The sequence below is a fragment of the Melozone crissalis genome, unplaced genomic scaffold (genome assembly GCF_028551555.1).
Source record: "Melozone crissalis strain CALT ecotype California unplaced genomic scaffold, PUWL_Pcris_2 ptg000007l_1, whole genome shotgun sequence".
Taxonomy (NCBI): Eukaryota; Metazoa; Chordata; class Aves; order Passeriformes; family Passerellidae; genus Melozone; species Melozone crissalis.
Window position 1 is genome coordinate 4,420,078 of NW_026535785.1, and position 17,845 is coordinate 4,437,922.

Below are 17,845 nucleotides of genomic sequence, written 5' to 3' on the forward strand. Positions count from 1 at the left end.
TTTTGGAGCACACCAGTTCATTAAAGTTTTGAACACTGAACCCTCACTCTTATTGCTTTATCACCCAGTTTATGTGCCAAATGTCAAAACAGGCATCAGAAATCTGATTTATGAGGATATATAGAGAAATCGTGGTACATGCTTCTGACTAGGAGTCAGCTGGCAATTCCCTATCAGGATTTCCTCCTCAGCTCCCAGTGCCCAGTGGGGCAGTCCAACAACAGCACTGCCAATAGTGAATTCATAAATCACAATTCAGGACTAACAAAGCTTTGAGGGTCTTTGAATCTGTGTGCTTTCCAGTTTTAATCACATCTGACCATTTTGTAATTTTTTTTTAAATAAAAGTCAGTGCTGATTGTAAAAAAATAAGTGCGTTTAAAATCAAGCAGTCTCCAAATGTCAGTGTGGGAAGTATTTTATTCTCTTTTTGAAACACCAGAAAATTACGGATGAAGCTGTAAGCCGGCAGTACTACACAACACACAAGCATGAGTAAGGCATGTTAGGTTCACACACTGATTTACCATTTCACACCGAGCGGATTTATGTCCTGCTCAAACCCCCGATCTCCCTCACCCGCACAGCCGTAAAGTTTATTTTTATCGCTGGTTTTGCACCACCACAGCGCACCCCCCGGCCCCGGCAGCTCCCGGGGCTGTGGGCAGGGTGCTGTGGGCAGGGTGCCGTGCCCGCGGCCGCCCCCGGCCGGAGGGTGGAGCCGCGCCGCCGCCTCGCCCCGCTCCTCCCGCGGCGTGCGCGGCCTCGGCGCTACGCGAGCGCGGGGATCCGCCGCGGCCTGCGGGCCGCCATGGCCGGGGAGGTGAAAACCAAGCTGTCCAAGAACCTGCTGCGCATGAAGGTGACGAGGGAAGGAGGGGAGGGCGAGCCGGAGGCCTGCGGGGGGGGCTGGAAGCTCGGGCAGCAGGGCCGGGCACCGATGGTGTGCGGGGCCCGGCGCTGTGAGGCGCGGCCGGGCTGCGTGTCCCCGGCCGCACGCGGCCGTCCCGGAGCCTGGTGTGGGGCATTGCCGTGCCTATTGCCGGCCAGCCACGCTCCGGATAAACAGATTGTGTTTATCGATGGGCTGCTCCCCCGGCAATAAATTACTGGTGCCGGCACGGACCCGCTCGAACGCGGGGGTTACAAACTGCAGGGTTCGGTGCAGCCTCATGGTTGCAGCTAAAGCCTGGCCTCAAGGGCCGGCTCCAGCGCACCTTTTGGGAATGCTTTCGTTCCAGCTCGCTCCTCTACTGCTGGGTTGTTTGTTGTGAATGTAAATAAAAATATTTCAACGGCACATTGAAATTAAAATATCAGTGCTGTTTGCTTTGCTTGGGGGTGGGGCTTTTAGTGTTGAGAAAAGAAAGTTTTGGTGTGTTCATTTTTACCCTGTTTACATTGCTGGCTAAGGAAATCTCAGCCTGAATGGGGATTAACATCTAATATTAACCAGCTTTCCCAACTCATAAAAGCCAGGGATCTTGGTAACATCCCGATGTGCTTATTACCCTTGGAATTGTGAATCTCATGTCACCAGTGTGAAATTAGTCTCTGCTCAGTGTGAAATTAGTCTCTGCTCACTGGCTAATGGATTCTGCTTCACACCATGTACTACAACTCCTAATTCAGTAGAGTACGTTCTCTGATTGATGGTCCTTTATTGCTGGAAAACAACCAGGAAAAGTTGAGTACTTTTTTTTTTTTATGTTAATATTCAATTTTTTAACTGAACATGATGGGGCCTTTGTGGCTTCTTGCTTGTGGTGTTTTATTTAGCCATTTTTTCCCCACGTATATGGGCTTATATTTCACATTCTGGCTGAAAAGAGTTAGCTGACTTCAGTTCAATTTTTCACATAAAGTGCACTCTGCAGCAGTTGGATGATGGAATATTTACCCTAATTAACAGATGCTTCTAAATCTAAAACTTGTACACATAAGGAACAAAATACATCTTGCCTCTCTCTCTAAAGGGAGTAGGTGTTGAACTGAGTCAGCCAGCAATGTGTGATACAGACTCCCATAACCTGGATAGCAGCATCATTATTTTTTCTTATTTTTATATAATACACTTTTAAAATGAAATTTTTCTTTCTCTTGTTTGCCAGCATACTAACCCCCTGGAGGTTTCAAAAGCAGGTTTTTGGATTGTTTTCCTCTGGAAGGCCATGGAGAACCAGGCATGTGAATATGCTGCCATGACATTTGCAGGTTCACAGTCCAGGCAGTAATAACCAGCTTTGAAGAGATCAGTAAGGTTTTGAAAAGGTCATACACAGATCTTGCATTTAGCACTTTGTTTCTGCAGATCTTCCTGTTTACAAATGTTTTAATGAAGCCTTTAGCAGCTGCCTCTGCAGGTAGGGATCCAATGTATTGCCAGAATTCAGCAGGTGGGTGCAGTGGCACCCAGAGGTGGTGAGTGGTGTTGGAAGGACCTTTACAGTAAATTCTGGGCCACATGGAGACACACTTTTAGATCTTGCACCATTTGATCCAGATCTCATAGCTTGGGGAAACTCACCCAAACAGTTCCTCAGTTACTGACTTACACATTCTGTGCCTACCACAACTGATATATTTTTAATTCATCAGTGTGTGTTTACATTCGAGAGAAACCTGATCACATAATTTCTATCTAGGTTTTTCCTGTAGTAATCTTCAGGAACATAATCTTTAAAATGGAGTGTGAAATGATTATTTAATTGGGTTCTTGTAGCAGAATTTCTTGTGTTGAGATTTTCAACTGGCTAACCAATTTCCTTGAGCAATATGTTTTTCCACATGATAGATTCACTTATTTTCCTCAAGAAGATACTGTAATTTTAATTGGAAAGCTTTGACATATTCTGAATCGACTCAGAAAACAGAAGTCAATTTTTCTTTCATTAAAGATCTTGTACAGTGGATGCAAATAGAAATAGAAAATTAAGCACTAGCTCTGTTGGCTTGTACTTCTGAGTTTGGTTTGGTTGGGCATTTTGTAAAGACTGGAGATGTGTGGGTTGTTTGTAATGCATACATTGCACACCTACATCACCTATATATTTTTACATGACTGTGTGTGAACTGTACTGTTAGATTTGCCTCTGTCTGGGAGTTAGCTTGGTATAAATGTAGACTTCTGACAGGTACAGTTATCCAAACACTTTCTGTAGATCCTCAGGAAGGTCCCAGCTTTTAGGGAGGTGGGACTATATGGGTTATCACCACAAAATTTTGAAGAGTTCTGTTTTTCCCCACCATGTATCATTGACATTGTTTAGACTTCATTGTCACTCAGTTCAGGCACCTGACTTAAGACAAGTGGAAATTAAAATGCTGTTTCACAGGCCTCAGGTCTGTAGTTCTGTGCTCTCAGCAGTTTTTTATAGGCTCTGACAGATGTCTTCTTCTGCTCCCAGCTGTTGAGGGGTTGCTGTTCCTACCTGCCTGTTCCCATCCTCTGACAGAGGTTATCACCAAGGAAGCCAGTGACAGGAGTGTCCTTGTGTTAGGAAAAAATAGAAACTTGCCCTAAACTTGATTATTGGTCTCAGCTATTTTGGCAAACTGTTCCTGCAGAGGGTTAGCAGGTCCTTGAATACAGTGCTGGACCAGGACTTTGGTGGGTCAGTGAGAACTGAGGAGCTGGGAACATCTTCCTTTATCACAGCTGGATACAGAGGAGTTTTCCTCATAGTCTGCTTTCAAACTCTGACATTTTTCCACTTCCAAAGTCAGGTTTGTACCTTCAGAGCTACAAACACAATCCAGTTCATTAAATCTGAGAAGAGGATGGTTGAAAGTACAGATGTTTGAAAAAATGGCCAGCCTGGCATGAGCCACCTCCAGCTCTGAGCTCCAGTGCTGTTTGTATGGGTGGAGTTGGTTCCTGATGTGCAGCAATAACTTCCACACCATTATCTTCTTTCTGGCCTTTACTGAAACATTAGAAAAACCTCACTAAAATTAGGGAATGTGACAACTCCGATCCATCAAAACTAGCCAGGACAGCTCTGTTTATTTGTATGTAAGTCCAGGTGTGACTGACTGTTAACTTTCAGTAGATAGCTGTGATCAGCAGCTGTTGTAATTTTCCATTGTCTGTTTGCACAAACAGACTTTGACCAAATTCAGAGAAAAAAAATCACAAAAAACATTAACTTTGTATCAAATGCTAAACACTATGTAATGGATAATTGCTATCATGTAATTACTGCATGTTCAGAAGATACTCATGATGCAGAAAACTGAAGCTGTGTGTTTGTGTCTTTCTTTGTAGTTCATGCAAAGGGGTTTGGATTCACAAACTAAAAAACAACTAGAGGAAGAAGAAAAGAAGATAATTAGTGAAGAACACTGGTATCTTGATGTACCAGATCTAAAGGAAAAAGAGTAAGCTTGTAATCTTTTGTACTTCTTATCGTCATTGGATTGTTTTGAAATGGAAATAGCAGATTCATATTTTTTCCTGTAAGATAAGTTTTATAAATAACCAGTTAACAGAAGCAAAAATAGTGACAGACTGGCATTACAACTTTTTTATTACTTATTTTTAGGGCTGTTCTTGAAGTTCCCTAGTGTAGTTTGACCTACTTTCAGTTCTTGTGTGTGTTGTTTTCTTTCACTCACACATTCTTCTAGATGCATGCAATTAGTTTCTTTCAGTCAGGGTCCAATTCATTCTTTGCTGCTTTTTCCCTTCATTAGAAACAAAGTTTGGAGCCTTGTGTTAGTAAATTCAGCTCCAGACGCATGGTTAAGTTGATTCAGGACAGTTCTGTCCTCTTGTGCCCAGCTCACTTCAAATCCTGGTTTTGAAATAGGAGGGATAATGGCAAAAATAAAGGAAGGCTTAGCTAATAAGGAAATGTGTCCTGCTCTTTAGAAAGGTGCCTTAAATAACAGGAGAACTACTTTTGAAATTGCTTGGGTTTCATCCTTTCTAAAGTGAAACAAATTCCACTGAGGGAGAACATACATAGTTTTGAAAAAGCTGGGACCCAAGGAATTAACTGTAGCTGAATAAGGCCATTGATAAACTCTTTTCCATTACTCTTGGTGGATTTGACAAAAAGGTATTTGAGCTTCAGTTGCAGCAAGGAGTGTTCAAGCTGGACATTGGGAGAACTTTTGTAACAATAAGGCTATTGAAGCTCTGGAGTAGATTGCCTGAGGAGACACTGGATTCTTCATCATGAGAAGTCTTTTGAGGACAGGTTAGCTGGACCTCTGCTGTTCATGGCACATGTGTGACTGATATTGCCTCAAGGCAGGACAATGAGCTCAGTCTCTTCAGCCTGAGTTCTGTGATCATGAGGGTTTGATTTACATGGGAGATGAAGAGGATGAGGGAACAGGTACATGTGTGTGAGGAAAAGGATGGAACAATCCACCAAAGTACTTTTATCTGGCACGTGTATTATGAATGCCTCAGGGTCATGTTTCTTTTCTCGCTCCATGCTCATTAAAAGAGGGAAAAAAAGGAGGAAGAAGAGGGGAAATCTGTCTGCTGAACAGTGACACAGTGTTTTATACCCTGACAGACTCAACTAATGCCAGGTCCAACAGCACAATGAAAAATTAATTAGAAGCTTTTGCTGGTATAGTAGTGCCACCTGGGGAGTGATATTTATGTGGTATTTTTATTCTGGTAAAAGTATTAATGTAGGCAGAACCATACCAGCAAAGAGTGCTTTTTGTCAGAAGAGTTAATTTTGCTTGTGGAACTGGCACAGCTTTGCTGGCAAAAAGGATTCCTTTGCACTCCAAACTCTTTGTACTGAAAGATTTATCAGGGCAATTGAGCAGAAAGCAGTTGATGGTTTAAAATACACTGTGGTTTTGTTTATTTGTGTGGGGGGAAGACAGCACATCCTTTTTGCATTTGTTTAATTTGATCATTTTAAAGTGCATGGTTTGACAGAATGCTGGGTTTGGGGTTTCAGGAGCTGTATAATAGAAGAGAGAAGCTTTCTGCGATGTGAGGATCTCGTTTATGGCAGAATGTCCTTCAAAGGATTCAATCCTGAAATTGAGGTACCATTTCAGTGTCCTGCTTTGAGGTTGTCTCACATTAGGATTGAAGCCCTTGGGGATGGGGATTTGAGTGTTCACACTGCAGCATTATTGGCCTTTGCAGCACCTTCCATAAACCTTCCCATGTCCCAAAACTCCATCATTCAACCCTAAATGTTGATCAATGCAGCATCTGGTAAATGGAATCTTTTTAGCACCCTGTGTTGTTGGTCAGTAATTGCAGACTCCTGCAGGTTTTCCCTCCCTGAAATGAGGAAGCCATCCCACATGCTGCTCACCAAAACAAAAGCTCACTTTTCCTCCTGACATAGAATGCAGAGTCCAATCTACAAACACTCAACTCTATTTATTCAACACTTACTTGTATCAATAAGGGCTTAAGAGTTCCAAAGTAAAAATGCTGGGCAAGAGTCTTTAATTTCTTTCTGGCATGATTCATGCTGATAGAAGTACACAGGGACAGGAATCAAAAGGTTAGCACTGAACCTGAAGCAGGAGGATGGTGTAAATTGGCAGAAGGCCATGTAAGGTAATTTACTAGAGAATTCTTTTAGTTACTTTGAACTTGCTGTCCCTGTGACAGAGCATATGATTGCTTCATGGCTTTTACTGTAAATGCTTGAAGATATTCTTTCTTTTTAACAAAACCATTTCAAGGTCTGTGTGCTAACATCACAATGAAAAATTAATTATGATCTGGTCTCCTGGAGATGTTTGGAGTGCCCTTTAGGATGTTTGAGTAGTACAATACACTGAAACACTGTCTCTGTTGCCTTTTCTTCATGAGTTTTCATAATGATGGGCTCTAGCCTAACCACGAACAGAAAATAATTACTAATTTGATTTTTTCCTCTTATGCTCTTCTACCAGTGAATTTCAGCACTGTTGCCGTTGTGTCATGGTTACATGCTTAAGCTGTTTCTCACTTCATTTTCAGAAGTTAATGATCCAAATGAACTCCAAGTGCAAGGAGGAAAAAATTGAAGAGGATGATAAAATGGAGGCTGATGTGTCAGATGAAGAAATGGCCAGAAGGTAAGTTACATTTTATGACATAATCAGTACTAGCTAGGAATATGATGTGTTAGTGTATTATGTGTGGGGAAATAAAACCCAAAAATGAAACAAACAAAATTTTAAAAAAGCCCACAGTAGATATGGAACTGTACCAGATTGGTTTTCCAGGAGTGCTGGTGTATTTTCACTTCAATATCCAATGCATTTGGGGGTAAATTCTGCATCACTTGTGGGGTTTTCTGCCCTTTGATATCCAGGTATTCCATGCTAATTCCCTCCTTGTTACCAGCTGCTAACAAATTGAAACTATGAGTGAATAATAATGTAATAAGTCATGCAGTACTTGTGCTTCTCCAAGCTTTTAATGACCAGGGTTTTTACACCACTTGAATTGTTGATTATGTTTAGGAGATGCACCACGATTTTTCCTCTGATTTTACTTGAAGGTCTAATTTTTTTTTTCTCTCTACAGATATGAAACATTAGTGGGAACAATAGGGAAGAAATTTTTGAGAAAAAGGGACCAACGTGTACTCAAGGATGATGATGAAGATGAAGATGATGAAGAGGGGAATAGTAATGCAAGACCTAGTAAAAGAGCTAAGAAAATGTTCTTAAAACCTCAGGATTAATGTCAACTGCACAAGTGGAGCTTGTTACTTAATGCCTACCAAACAGAGTACCAAGGACTGGAGATTGTTTGGAGTTTTTGCTATTTAGTGTAAAGGGTGGATTTGTAAATCTGTTCTATTCTCATTGAAATTTCTACCATCCACAGGACAGACACTTTCCAAAGTGGGTGTTTATATAATGGATGTTGTACATCCTTTCCTCTCTCAGCAGCTTTTCATGAGTGGGGCACTCATCCCATCAGTCTCTTTAAATGTTCTGCATAGTTAAATTGAGTGTTGCATGCAATCAAAAGCAACGTTATTTACAATTTAGGATAACATCTGAAAGAATTATTTGGAGTAAAGATGAGCTGTGTCCAATTCAGTAAGGCAGTTCAGCTTTCACTGCTTGCTTTATTATGAAAATGAAACCTGCGCTCTCTTCAAATTGAAAAAAGTCAGCAGAAACATGCTTGGTTTGTGGTCTTTTTTACTACTTTTTTACTGCTAAAAATAAGATGAGAGAAGAACAGAGAGATAAAATCCACTTTATTGAATTTTATTTTTTATAAAGTTTATTTAAAAATAGAGGATTTTGTAGTGAAACTTTTTTTTTATACAGCAAGCCAAATATTGGGCGACGTTTACAGTATGACATCTTAGCAGATTGTGAATCTTAGTTTCTGCCTTCCAAAAGAAATTTGCTAATTTTGCCTCTTTTTCAGCAAAAAAATCCAATCTTATAATTATGTAAGTCTTGTCATAAAAGCATAATAACAGTTTCAGGAACATACTTGAAAGCAGAATAAAAACTGTGGGGTTTTGTGTTAATGATTGTGGATTAGTTTATTTAGTGTAAAAAATTATGCTTAATACAGTCTGATACAAGGAGAAATCCTGTTTTTGTGCTGGCCACAGATGTCCCCCAGCATTTAGCTGAGTGCACTGATTTATTTAGCATGTGATGAAGCCATCTGAAGTAGTATTAGGATAGAAACAGCATTGTCTTTGGTCAGTTGGTGCTCTGGGTTTTTTGAAAAACATCAGTGTGTTCTTGTCTAAAATCATAGCAATTCTTTGTGCATGGCCTTTCAACAAGAAATATTGCTGTTGCTACATTTCCTCAGGATGTCCAAACCACTCATCCTTAATGCTGGCTCTCTGCAGAAAGGAATTTGTTAATTGAAGTGAGGAGTGGCCATTTTGCCATGGGCACAAGGCTTTTTTTTGGTCTTTTTTTAACAGCTCAGTGAAACAAGATGTGAAACTCAATTATTTAAAGAAGGACACACTGTGTCTGCTGTATTTTGCTTGTGATACATGAACTATGATCCATATATCAGGAGCACCTAATTAGATATTCAAGATGGATCACACATGGAAAGAGAAATATACTTTTAACCTAGTAAGGGGACTTTGTGCAGGTGGAAAGGCTGTGATTCATGATCTGAGATAGTTTTTCAGAGCTAATTAAATGCTACTGGTTCAATTAGTTAAAACCTGATCATATATTACTGCTAGCTGAAAAGGAGTTAATGATGGCAAGACATTTTTCTTCCCACGGAAGATGTGACCTGAGCTATGAAATGATTTATTGTTGGTCATCACAAGAAAAACTTGGAATACATCCCATTATTCTTCTTGCTTATTAGTAGGAAAATGATTCCTCTGAATGGATTTCTTGAATGGAGAGTGAGTTTCTGCATAGCTGTGCTGAATAATTGAGGGGTGAGGTGTGTTCTGGTGAGCCACCAGCAGCCAGGAGATGTCACTGCAATGGCATGTCCTGAGGGGCTGTGGGTTGGGGAAGTGTCCAGTGGTGCCATGTAAAGAAGCTTTTGGGTTATTTTGGTAACAACAACGGCTGAGATGGATTCTATGTGGAGTCTTCCTTTTTCAGGCTTCTGCAGAGAGCTCTCCTGCATTGCAGGGTTCTGTTCAGTCCAGTGGGGAGTAATTCTGATTAAGGGCATCCTGCCTCCTTAATTTCACGTCATTCCCTGAGGGATAGCTGGACATGAGAGTGGCACAGTGCGTGGATAAGCACATGAGAAGCTAAACAGCTTCCGAGAAAATCCACGATTTTGGAATTGGGACAGAGGAGGGTTGGTTCTGTTTCAACAGAACTGTGTTGGAACAGACTGTGAAGAAAAGGTAGATTTTAGTTTATTGTCTTTAAATCTGGGAGCTTTGCTGTTCACATTCAGCTGGTGGCTCAGTGCTACAGTAAAACCAGCTACTATTTTTAGCACAATCTTTTATTCTTGGGGCATTTGCAAAATGTGCCGTTAAAAGCACCATCCATAGTGTGTTTTTGTGAGCAAGACAAAACCAAAACTCAGCCCTGTGTGACTTTTTAAATGTACTTTAAGTACAGAGTTACAAGCAGACATGGTGGGATGTTCTGAAATACCTGTCTGCATTTCCAATGGTATAAATACATTTATGGATGGATTTAAGTCTGACTTGAGCTTCCAACCTGAGGTAGAAACGTTGTGCTGTATAAAATCTATGCTTGAACTACTCTTGACAGAGGTGTAAGCATAGCAGTGAAATATTCATAGAGCAAACCTGCATTGATTAAGGCTTTCTTGGCTCTGACACAGGCTCCAGTACATTTTATGTGCAAGCTCCTAAGCTGTAGCACTTCCCCACGTGGTCATGTTTCTAAATGAAAGTGTTTCTTCTCTGGAAACAGAAGCAAGTTGGGTAAGTAGTGGTTTTGTTACAGAAAATGGCTACCTGCAAACTGGTAAAGTGTTACCAGACCCCAGAAGTGAAGTGTGGTTTTAAGTAGTGGTCACTGACAGCTCATGTCTGTCTGTCCCTTGTCATGTGAAGTTTGGTCCCTCCCTTTGGCAGGCTCTTGGTGCTTATTTTGTAATAACTGCTGGGCTTGAAAATATGGAGGTATTGAACAACTTTATCTTTCTTGCTGATGTTTCTCTTTTGCTTCTATTTTGCTTAGTATTGAATCTTAAAAAGTTCAGGACAGAGTCCAACTGAAGTGAGCCATCCAGTCTGAATTTAGTAATGCTTGAGCTGATTAAACTTTGGTTCTTGGGGAGGGGCAGGATGTTCAGTGGTGCTGTGGAGTTTGAACCATGTTTTGTGCTCTGTCTTGTTCTCTAATGAGACTCTCCATGATGCAATGCTCCAGCCACGGGTGACTGTCATTGCCGTTGCCTGTGTGTGTAATGGGCAGCTGGGCTGGGATTCTGGGACTTCATCCAGCATTCAAGCTTTAAAAGAAATTGTTTGTCTTTCCCTTGATTGGAATACCATGCTTTTAAATTGTATTTGGAATTAGATGAGTCTGGGGGTGGAGGGGGGCAGTTTCTCAGCATTTGTTTTGCTTCATTTGAACAACAGTCCCCAACTAAAACTGCAAAATCATTTAGGCTCTCATTAAACCCTTCTCTGAGAATGCTAATGAAGCATCATGGTAGGGAAGGATGGCAGCCATCCCACAGCTCCCAACCACATGTGAATTCAAGTTTCTGTGAGAGCTGGTGCTTTAAGGACTTGGTGGTTTGTTTTCTTTTCAGGCTGGGAGAACATCAGCTTCCACAGTACTGCCTTGCTAATGGAACCCCAGCATGAGGCCTCAGAGTTTGTTTGGTTTTGTTTGGTTTTGCACCATTTTCATCTCAAACCTCTGAGGGTTTCAGGCCTGGCATTCACACCTCAATAACCTGCTTTCATCAGCTTTTGGGAAGCTTTAGTTAAACTGTGAAACTGTTCCTTAGCTGCATGTGTTGACATTTCTTTGTGTGATTTCATGTTTCTCAGCGAGGACCTGCTTATAATTGTCACGTCAAGATGAAAAATTAACAGATGGGAGTCAGGGAGATGGTTGGAGCCTCAATCACCAGCAGCTCTGTAAATCTTTGGTAAGAACCAAGGAGTGGAAGGGATAGCTGGGTGAGTCCCATCACTGCAGGCCCAGTTAAATGTTGATAGGAGCCCACTGGTCCCCAAGAAACCCTTGCATACAAAAATCCAAGCAATTACCTGGGAGAAACAGGGAAGTTGGGAGGCAAAATAACCTAAATGGCTGTCCTCAAGACAAGAAAACAGCTGGGGTTGATGGCACAGAGAAATGTGGTTTGGTAAGCTGAGTAAATGAGACTCCCATCAGATGGAATGGAGGTGGTCAGTGTTTTGAAGCTTGTAATGTTCCCTGAGGTCTGCAGGGAACACCTTGTCATGATCAATTATTTAGAAAGGGGTAAAAACCCTTAATGGGATATTAATATGAGGGAATAACAGAACACAAATTACTGAACAAATTCCATTATTAACAGAGAAGCTGTGTTCTGACCTCAGTAAGATCTTTCTGTGTCCCCTGTCACCTCTTCTTGGCTCTCAGTTTCTTATCCCTATGCAACCATGTGTGCACCCAGGCCATGAGCTGCCACCACGGGAGCTGGCACACACCAAGCCCAGCAGAGATGACTCCTGGGCCTCCTCTTCAGTAATCATCTTCCTCAGCCTACAACCTTTTCATCTAGGCACCTGCAGGAACTCCCCATCTCCAACACCACTGCTGCATTTGTTCAATGTTGGCCTGTTTAGTTCAAGAAGTGTCAGGTAACAGGTTCCAAGGAACAGGTAGCAAGGGACTGGATGTCAGGTAATGGTGTCCAATTATGCCAGGGAAGGTTTTGATTAGATACTAGGAAAATCTTTTCACAGGGTTGGAAAGGACTGGAAGAATGTCAAGGGCAGTGGTGGAGTCACCATCCCTGGAAGTGACACCTGAAGGGCAGAGTTTATGGTGAACATGGTTGTGATGTTGGGTTGATTGTTGAGCTCTATGATCTTAAAGGGCTTTTCCAGCCTCAGTGATCCTAAGAAGTCTGAGGTGGGAAGGGGTGGCCAGCAGATCAGCAGCATGAGTGCAGCTCTCACTTGGCAGATGGGGTGTGCAGGAGTCAGTGCAGCTGGGGGCAGCTGTTCTAAAACAACTCATAATGTCTTTATTTTCCTTTTATTTATTTTCAGGTATACACTTACAGCATTTGTGAGATTAATGATCAGATTATGTCTTTGAGCAGAAAGACTGTTCAGTGGGAGGAATCAACATTTGACTGATATTCAGGCTTATTACAGACTGGGGGGAAAGAGTGGTTTTCAGTGTTTCTGCTATTTTTTCATGCATTTAAGAATGTTTCCCCTTTCTTAGTGGTTTTCTTGGTTGGGCATTTTGCAGAGAAGCATGGTAGGAGAAGCAACATTTTCTGGAAAATGGGGAAACATGATTGTGAAAAAAGAAAAGGTTTCCTTTAGATTTGGCTGGCTTCTTGGGTTGTTTTTTCACTTTGATACAGATGAACAAACACTAATGGCATTAAAGCTCCTGTGCTAAGTGGTACCCATTCAGGACAGCCATGTAGACACTCATGTTTGCAGGACAAAGTTAAGGGTATAGTGGGCTTGGCTTCATATACAAATATAATGCAGTCCTAAAAGTACAGAATTTCCACCCCTTTTGGGACAAAAGTAAATCTAAGCCAGCTGTGACATTTAAGTACCAGTCACAGTTTTAAGTACCAGGATGATTATATCTCAGAAACAAAGCTTAGTAGTTATCTCCTTAGAGCCCATCAGCCACAATACACTGCAATATATAGAATTTTCATCACCAGAAGAATAGTACATACCAAAAATTACTTGGGGCAGTTTACTGCAGTAATGGCCAGAGGGATGCACATGATGACGATTTTCATCTTGTACTATGGTTTGTCTAAGGATGATGGTGAAAGAATTATGCCTCCTAATGCTCCTTTCCAAGATGACAATGTTTTACTCATATTAAAGGTAGAGGAATGAGATGAGCTGTGAGTGGTTTGATCTTGTGAAAAATGAAGTTTTAAATGTGTGCTTTCTTGTCTAAATGCTCACAGATTACTTGTCTCCCTATAATAACCTTAGAAAATGTGTTGGCAGCATATCACAATTAATAATCCATACTCATGTGCTACAGGCAGTCCAAAATTCCCCAGACATATTTCTTACCCAAGCTTATAACCAGATTCAAATCAAATCCTACATTTGTGCCAAAAATTGAACGGCAGTCATCTCCCAGCAAATAATTTTACCTAACTGACTCAAGAGTCTTAAATCCCTGATTTTTCCCAAAGTGAAATTCACATTAATCTCATACTAATGTACATATCCTTCAGTCACCTGCAAAAGAATCCCATAACCTTGCAGTAGGGAATGCACAGACAGTGGAAGCTGCTGTACCCACATAGCATTACTGTAGGTTTTCCTGGCATTCTAGATTGTGTAAGATCCTTTAACATTAATGGGGACAAGTTTTCTCTCTAGGGTGATGTTAAATTTCTCTTTGAGGGTTTTTTCCACCTCTTCATCTTCAAGAGTTACAAATTCCACCAGATCCATGTTTTCCTTGTAGTTGTACGTGGTCTCAGTGAGTGTCCACCCAATCAGCGCCCGGAATCCCTCGGTGGTCTGGAGGGTGCAGATGGACTTCTTTGTGAAGAGGGAATCTGGAGAGGTCTGGAGGTATGTGCACTGGAAACGGAAATCTTCCACTGTCCGTGGCTCCAGGCTGAACATATAAACCTTGCGACACTCCTTCTTCTCCAGCAGGTCAGAGTTGCAGAAGCTCTGGTTGGGGATGTATTGTTTCCGTCTCATTTTCTCCAGGTACCAGACGCCGTTTTTCTCCGAGAAGCGGAACACGCCGGGAGCCTGGGGCTGGTCTTTCCCTGACACGAGCTCCATGGGCTGCCACATCTGGTAGGACACCCCAAAGCCTCCATCAACGATGTAGGCTTTGCCATCGATGACCACCTTTACCACCAGGTGGGTCATGAGGGTGGCGTAGGCGTTCTGCTGGGGGTTGAACACGTAGGCTCCCAGGAAGCTGGTGTCATAGCCCAGGCCCTTCAGCACCCAGCCCAGCAGCTGGTTGTTTTCCATGCACCAGCCACCCCTCTTCCTCCTCACAATCTTGTTGTAAACGTGCTCCAACTCCAACGTAATTTTCTCCCCACAGTGGATGCTGAGATTTTCGAAGGGAACAGCACGGATGTGATGCTGGAATATATCGGTTAAGGTTTCCAAATCTTGTTTTTCAGTGGAGCCTTTATAGCCAGTTCTTGCAAAATACTCTTCAAGGTTCATCTCACCTGTAAAGGAAGGAATTGTGTTTTGGTTTCTTTACATCAGTGATTTATGATGCTGTGAAAAGCTGCCCTGGCTCTGCCAGCAAAGATTCTTTAATCTACTGAACCTCATCAGAACAGCTTTTAAAGGAAACAAGCATTCCCATCAAATGGTTCCCTGAGCAAAGAGCAGTGCACACGAGATTTGCTTTTGTCTTAGAGTCATCCCTCTGGCAAACAGCTGATGCCATTTCACTTTCATACGAGGCAGCTGCAAGATTAGGATTTGCTGTATTTGCATTGTAACAGCAGGGTTAAGAAGAAAAGTAAGGTCTTGCTGGGGAGTGTGTACCAGGGTTCATGAGAAATGGTCTAAAGCCACTGCTCAGTGACAGGACTGTCACTGGGGGAGGCAGTGTCATCTGCCAGTGGGAGGGAGGACATTCTGAGCCAGGATTCACATGTTCTTTTCATGAGTCTGCCACTGATGGATGTGACAGTAAATGAATTGCTTGTTCAGTACACTCTTCCACCACTTACAAAAAGTTAACATGAAAAGTAAAGTGACAAGCTTTATTCAGATAAATGAAAAAAGTCTGACTTTTGAAAGTCACAGACCACTGAGTCTTGTGTCTGCTCAGAGTGTTGTAGAAACTCATTTTGGTGTTGGAATAATGCATCTGAATGGAGGGAAGTGAGTGGCCTAAAAGAAAAGGAGGACATCTCCATTCCCTCCTCTGCCCTGTGTCTCACAGGCCACCCTGCAAATGAACAGGGGTGGCTTTGCTCTCTCTGGTCCTGAGCTTTCTCAAAGCCCATCAATCCTTTAAGTCAGCAGTGAACTATTGAATGTTTACTGCAAACTAGAATTTCTCACAGTGATTCTCAGTGGCAGATTCATGCTGTGCATATTCATGGTCTGGAGGCAGCTGTCCCAAGTGAACAGAGAGTACCAGCAAAATCTACACATTACCTGCTACAGAGAGGAATTAACTTCCAGTGATATCTAGGTGTATTGTTGGAGGATATATTCAATGTAATAATATTTTTTAAGTGTAGCATAAAAGTCATGGCACTTTTGATTTGCGGAATCTGAGCATATCTGATCCTATCACTCTGACTGTGAATGCTAAATAGATCACACCAGTATAAAGCTGGTTCTCAAGTTTGTATTATTTGTAATTTCTTTGTGCAGCTCCATAATATGCTTGATCAGCACTAGATCTGGACTGCAGGAGATGAAAGCCACTGTTCTTTTGAAATGTGAGCAGACCAGATGAAAAGGCAGGTACTGAAAAGGTCGTCCCACAAATGTGGTTATGATTTATGTACAGAAAAACATCAGCAGGAGAATATTAAAGGTGCAAATGAAGGTGTTCATACAAAACTATTCCTTACCAGGATTATACACAGTATCAGCAATTCCACTGTTGAAAATATGTTATCTTCTTTATCCTAATACATCAGCACATGGACTTCCTGGGTTGTACAACCCAGAGTCTGTAATTTTTTAAGTTGTTTTTAAAGGGCTGTAATTTTATTCCCTTAAAGCAGAATCTATTGATTATTAGACTGAACTTTTGCTTCCTTTGCACTTGCAATGCTTCTAAATAAATTCAAGTATCTAAAAGCACGATTTCCAACAAGAAGTTGCAGTTCTAAATTTATATCTACTATTGTACCTAAACAAAGGAATCTATTTTATAGTGAAGCTTCTCCTGAAGAGTGAAAGGTAGAAGAATTGAAATTGCACATCCCTGTTTTGCCCTCTTTAACAGCCCCTGTTTAGCAGGTGATATTTTAGCTCTATATCCACACATTTTTAGCACATTTTTCCTAGAGAATGTTGTTTACGTTATTGTCCATGACCTTTACCATCATAAAGAAACCAGGGTTTTGTATCTTTCTTTGGAGGGAATTTTTAAGAAAATAAACTTACCTCTTATGAGATCCCTTTTTATTTATTGAGGTATTCAGTTTCTGGGGGGTTTATTACAGGGGCAGCAGTCAGTGAAGCCAGGAGTGGATACAGATTGTGAGGATTGTCTTTCTAAGCTCTGCTGGTCCTCGCTCCTGAATCTTAAATTCCAAGAAAGGGCAGAGTCCACCCAAATAGGATTCACATTTTTGGACTTCACTGATCCGTGAGCAAATTAAACTTTGTTTCTTCCTATTAGTAGATGTTTATGCCTTCCCCTAGTTAAGACCAGAATGAACTCGTTTTCTATGTAAAATAATTACAGTAGGCAGTTGCAGATGGTGTTATAACTTTTTTTAATTAAATATTGTTATTTTGCAAACCAGCACTTTGCAGTGGAGGATGTTCATCTGTGCCCTGGTGGGTACACTGAGGTGCCAAGGTGTTGCAGGCTGAGCTCCATGGATGCACAAATGACCCTTCTTTGCCCACACAGGAACTGTTTCAAGCTGTTCAACTCCTCAGCTGTAGCAGGGAGTTATTGTGGAGCTAATGGATGCCATGGCAAATATTTATTTGCATCAAGTAATGCATTTCTGCTCTAAAACCTGGCCTCCTGCATCTCCACAGCATTGCAGTGCTGTTTATTTAATTGCTGCTCATTTAATTCTCCCTGGTCAAGCCTTCTTCATTGGATGGAGGTGGAATATCAGAGGAGGCCTCTGGGAAAGGCAAAGAGCACATTAGACTGCACCTGGGGAAGCACCTGAGTTTTAGGCACATCAGGTAAGTTTGTGTGGTTGACTAAAACAAGAATCAAAGTCTTTTTCTTGGCTGATGTTCTTCTGTCACCCTCTGTCATGGCACGTCCTGTACAGTACCGCAGGTATCATCAGGGAAAAGGCTTCTGTGTCATGGGTGTCTTGCTGTGACACCACACTGGTGGCATGTCCTCACTTCCCAGGGCTTTCTTTTGCATCCACACTTTTTAAGGTAGCTTTTGTGCAGAATACTGTTTGTAATAAATATGAAGATTTTATCTATAATACTATCATCTCCTCTTGACATCACATGAAGGCATGGTCCCAAAAGTTTAGATTATAGTGTGCAAAGATCGATCTAACTTTTTTTCTAGT

The 17,845-nt window shown here is 41.6% G+C and overlaps 2 protein-coding genes across 2 annotated transcripts; one reads left to right on the forward strand and one right to left on the reverse strand.

Moving 5' to 3' along the window:
• Positions 1–741: 741 nt before the first annotated feature.
• Positions 742–8,141, forward strand: MPHOSPH6 (M-phase phosphoprotein 6). Its single transcript, XM_054296379.1, has 5 exons — positions 742–862; positions 4,268–4,380; positions 5,934–6,024; positions 6,962–7,059; positions 7,514–8,141. Exons 1-5 carry the CDS (start codon positions 812–814, stop codon positions 7,671–7,673), a joined length of 513 nt encoding a protein of 170 aa, XP_054152354.1. The 5' UTR covers positions 742–811; the 3' UTR covers positions 7,674–8,141.
• Positions 8,142–11,712: 3,571 nt separating this feature from the next.
• Positions 11,713–17,812, reverse strand: LOC128951145 (arylamine N-acetyltransferase, pineal gland isozyme NAT-10). Its single transcript, XM_054296378.1, has 2 exons — positions 16,731–17,812; positions 11,713–14,815 (listed from the first exon to the last, which is right to left on the reverse strand). Exon 2 carries the CDS (start codon positions 14,808–14,810, stop codon positions 13,938–13,940), a length of 873 nt encoding a protein of 290 aa, XP_054152353.1. The 5' UTR covers positions 14,811–14,815; positions 16,731–17,812; the 3' UTR covers positions 11,713–13,937.
• Between the last annotated feature and the right edge of the window lie 33 nt (positions 17,813–17,845).

Coding starts and splice junctions, on each gene's coding strand:
- MPHOSPH6 (XM_054296379.1), top strand. CDS start 812: ATGGCCGGGGAGGTGAAAACCAAGCTGTCCAAGAACCTGCTGCGCATG. Junction 6,025..6,961: donor GATTCAATCCTGAAATTGAG/GTACCATTTCAG, acceptor CTTCATTTTCAG/AAGTTAATGATCCAAATGAA. Junction 7,060..7,513: donor GATGAAGAAATGGCCAGAAG/GTAAGTTACATT, acceptor TTCTCTCTACAG/ATATGAAACATTAGTGGGAA.
- LOC128951145 (XM_054296378.1), bottom strand. CDS start 14,810: ATGAACCTTGAAGAGTATTTTGCAAGAACTGGCTATAAAGGCTCCACT.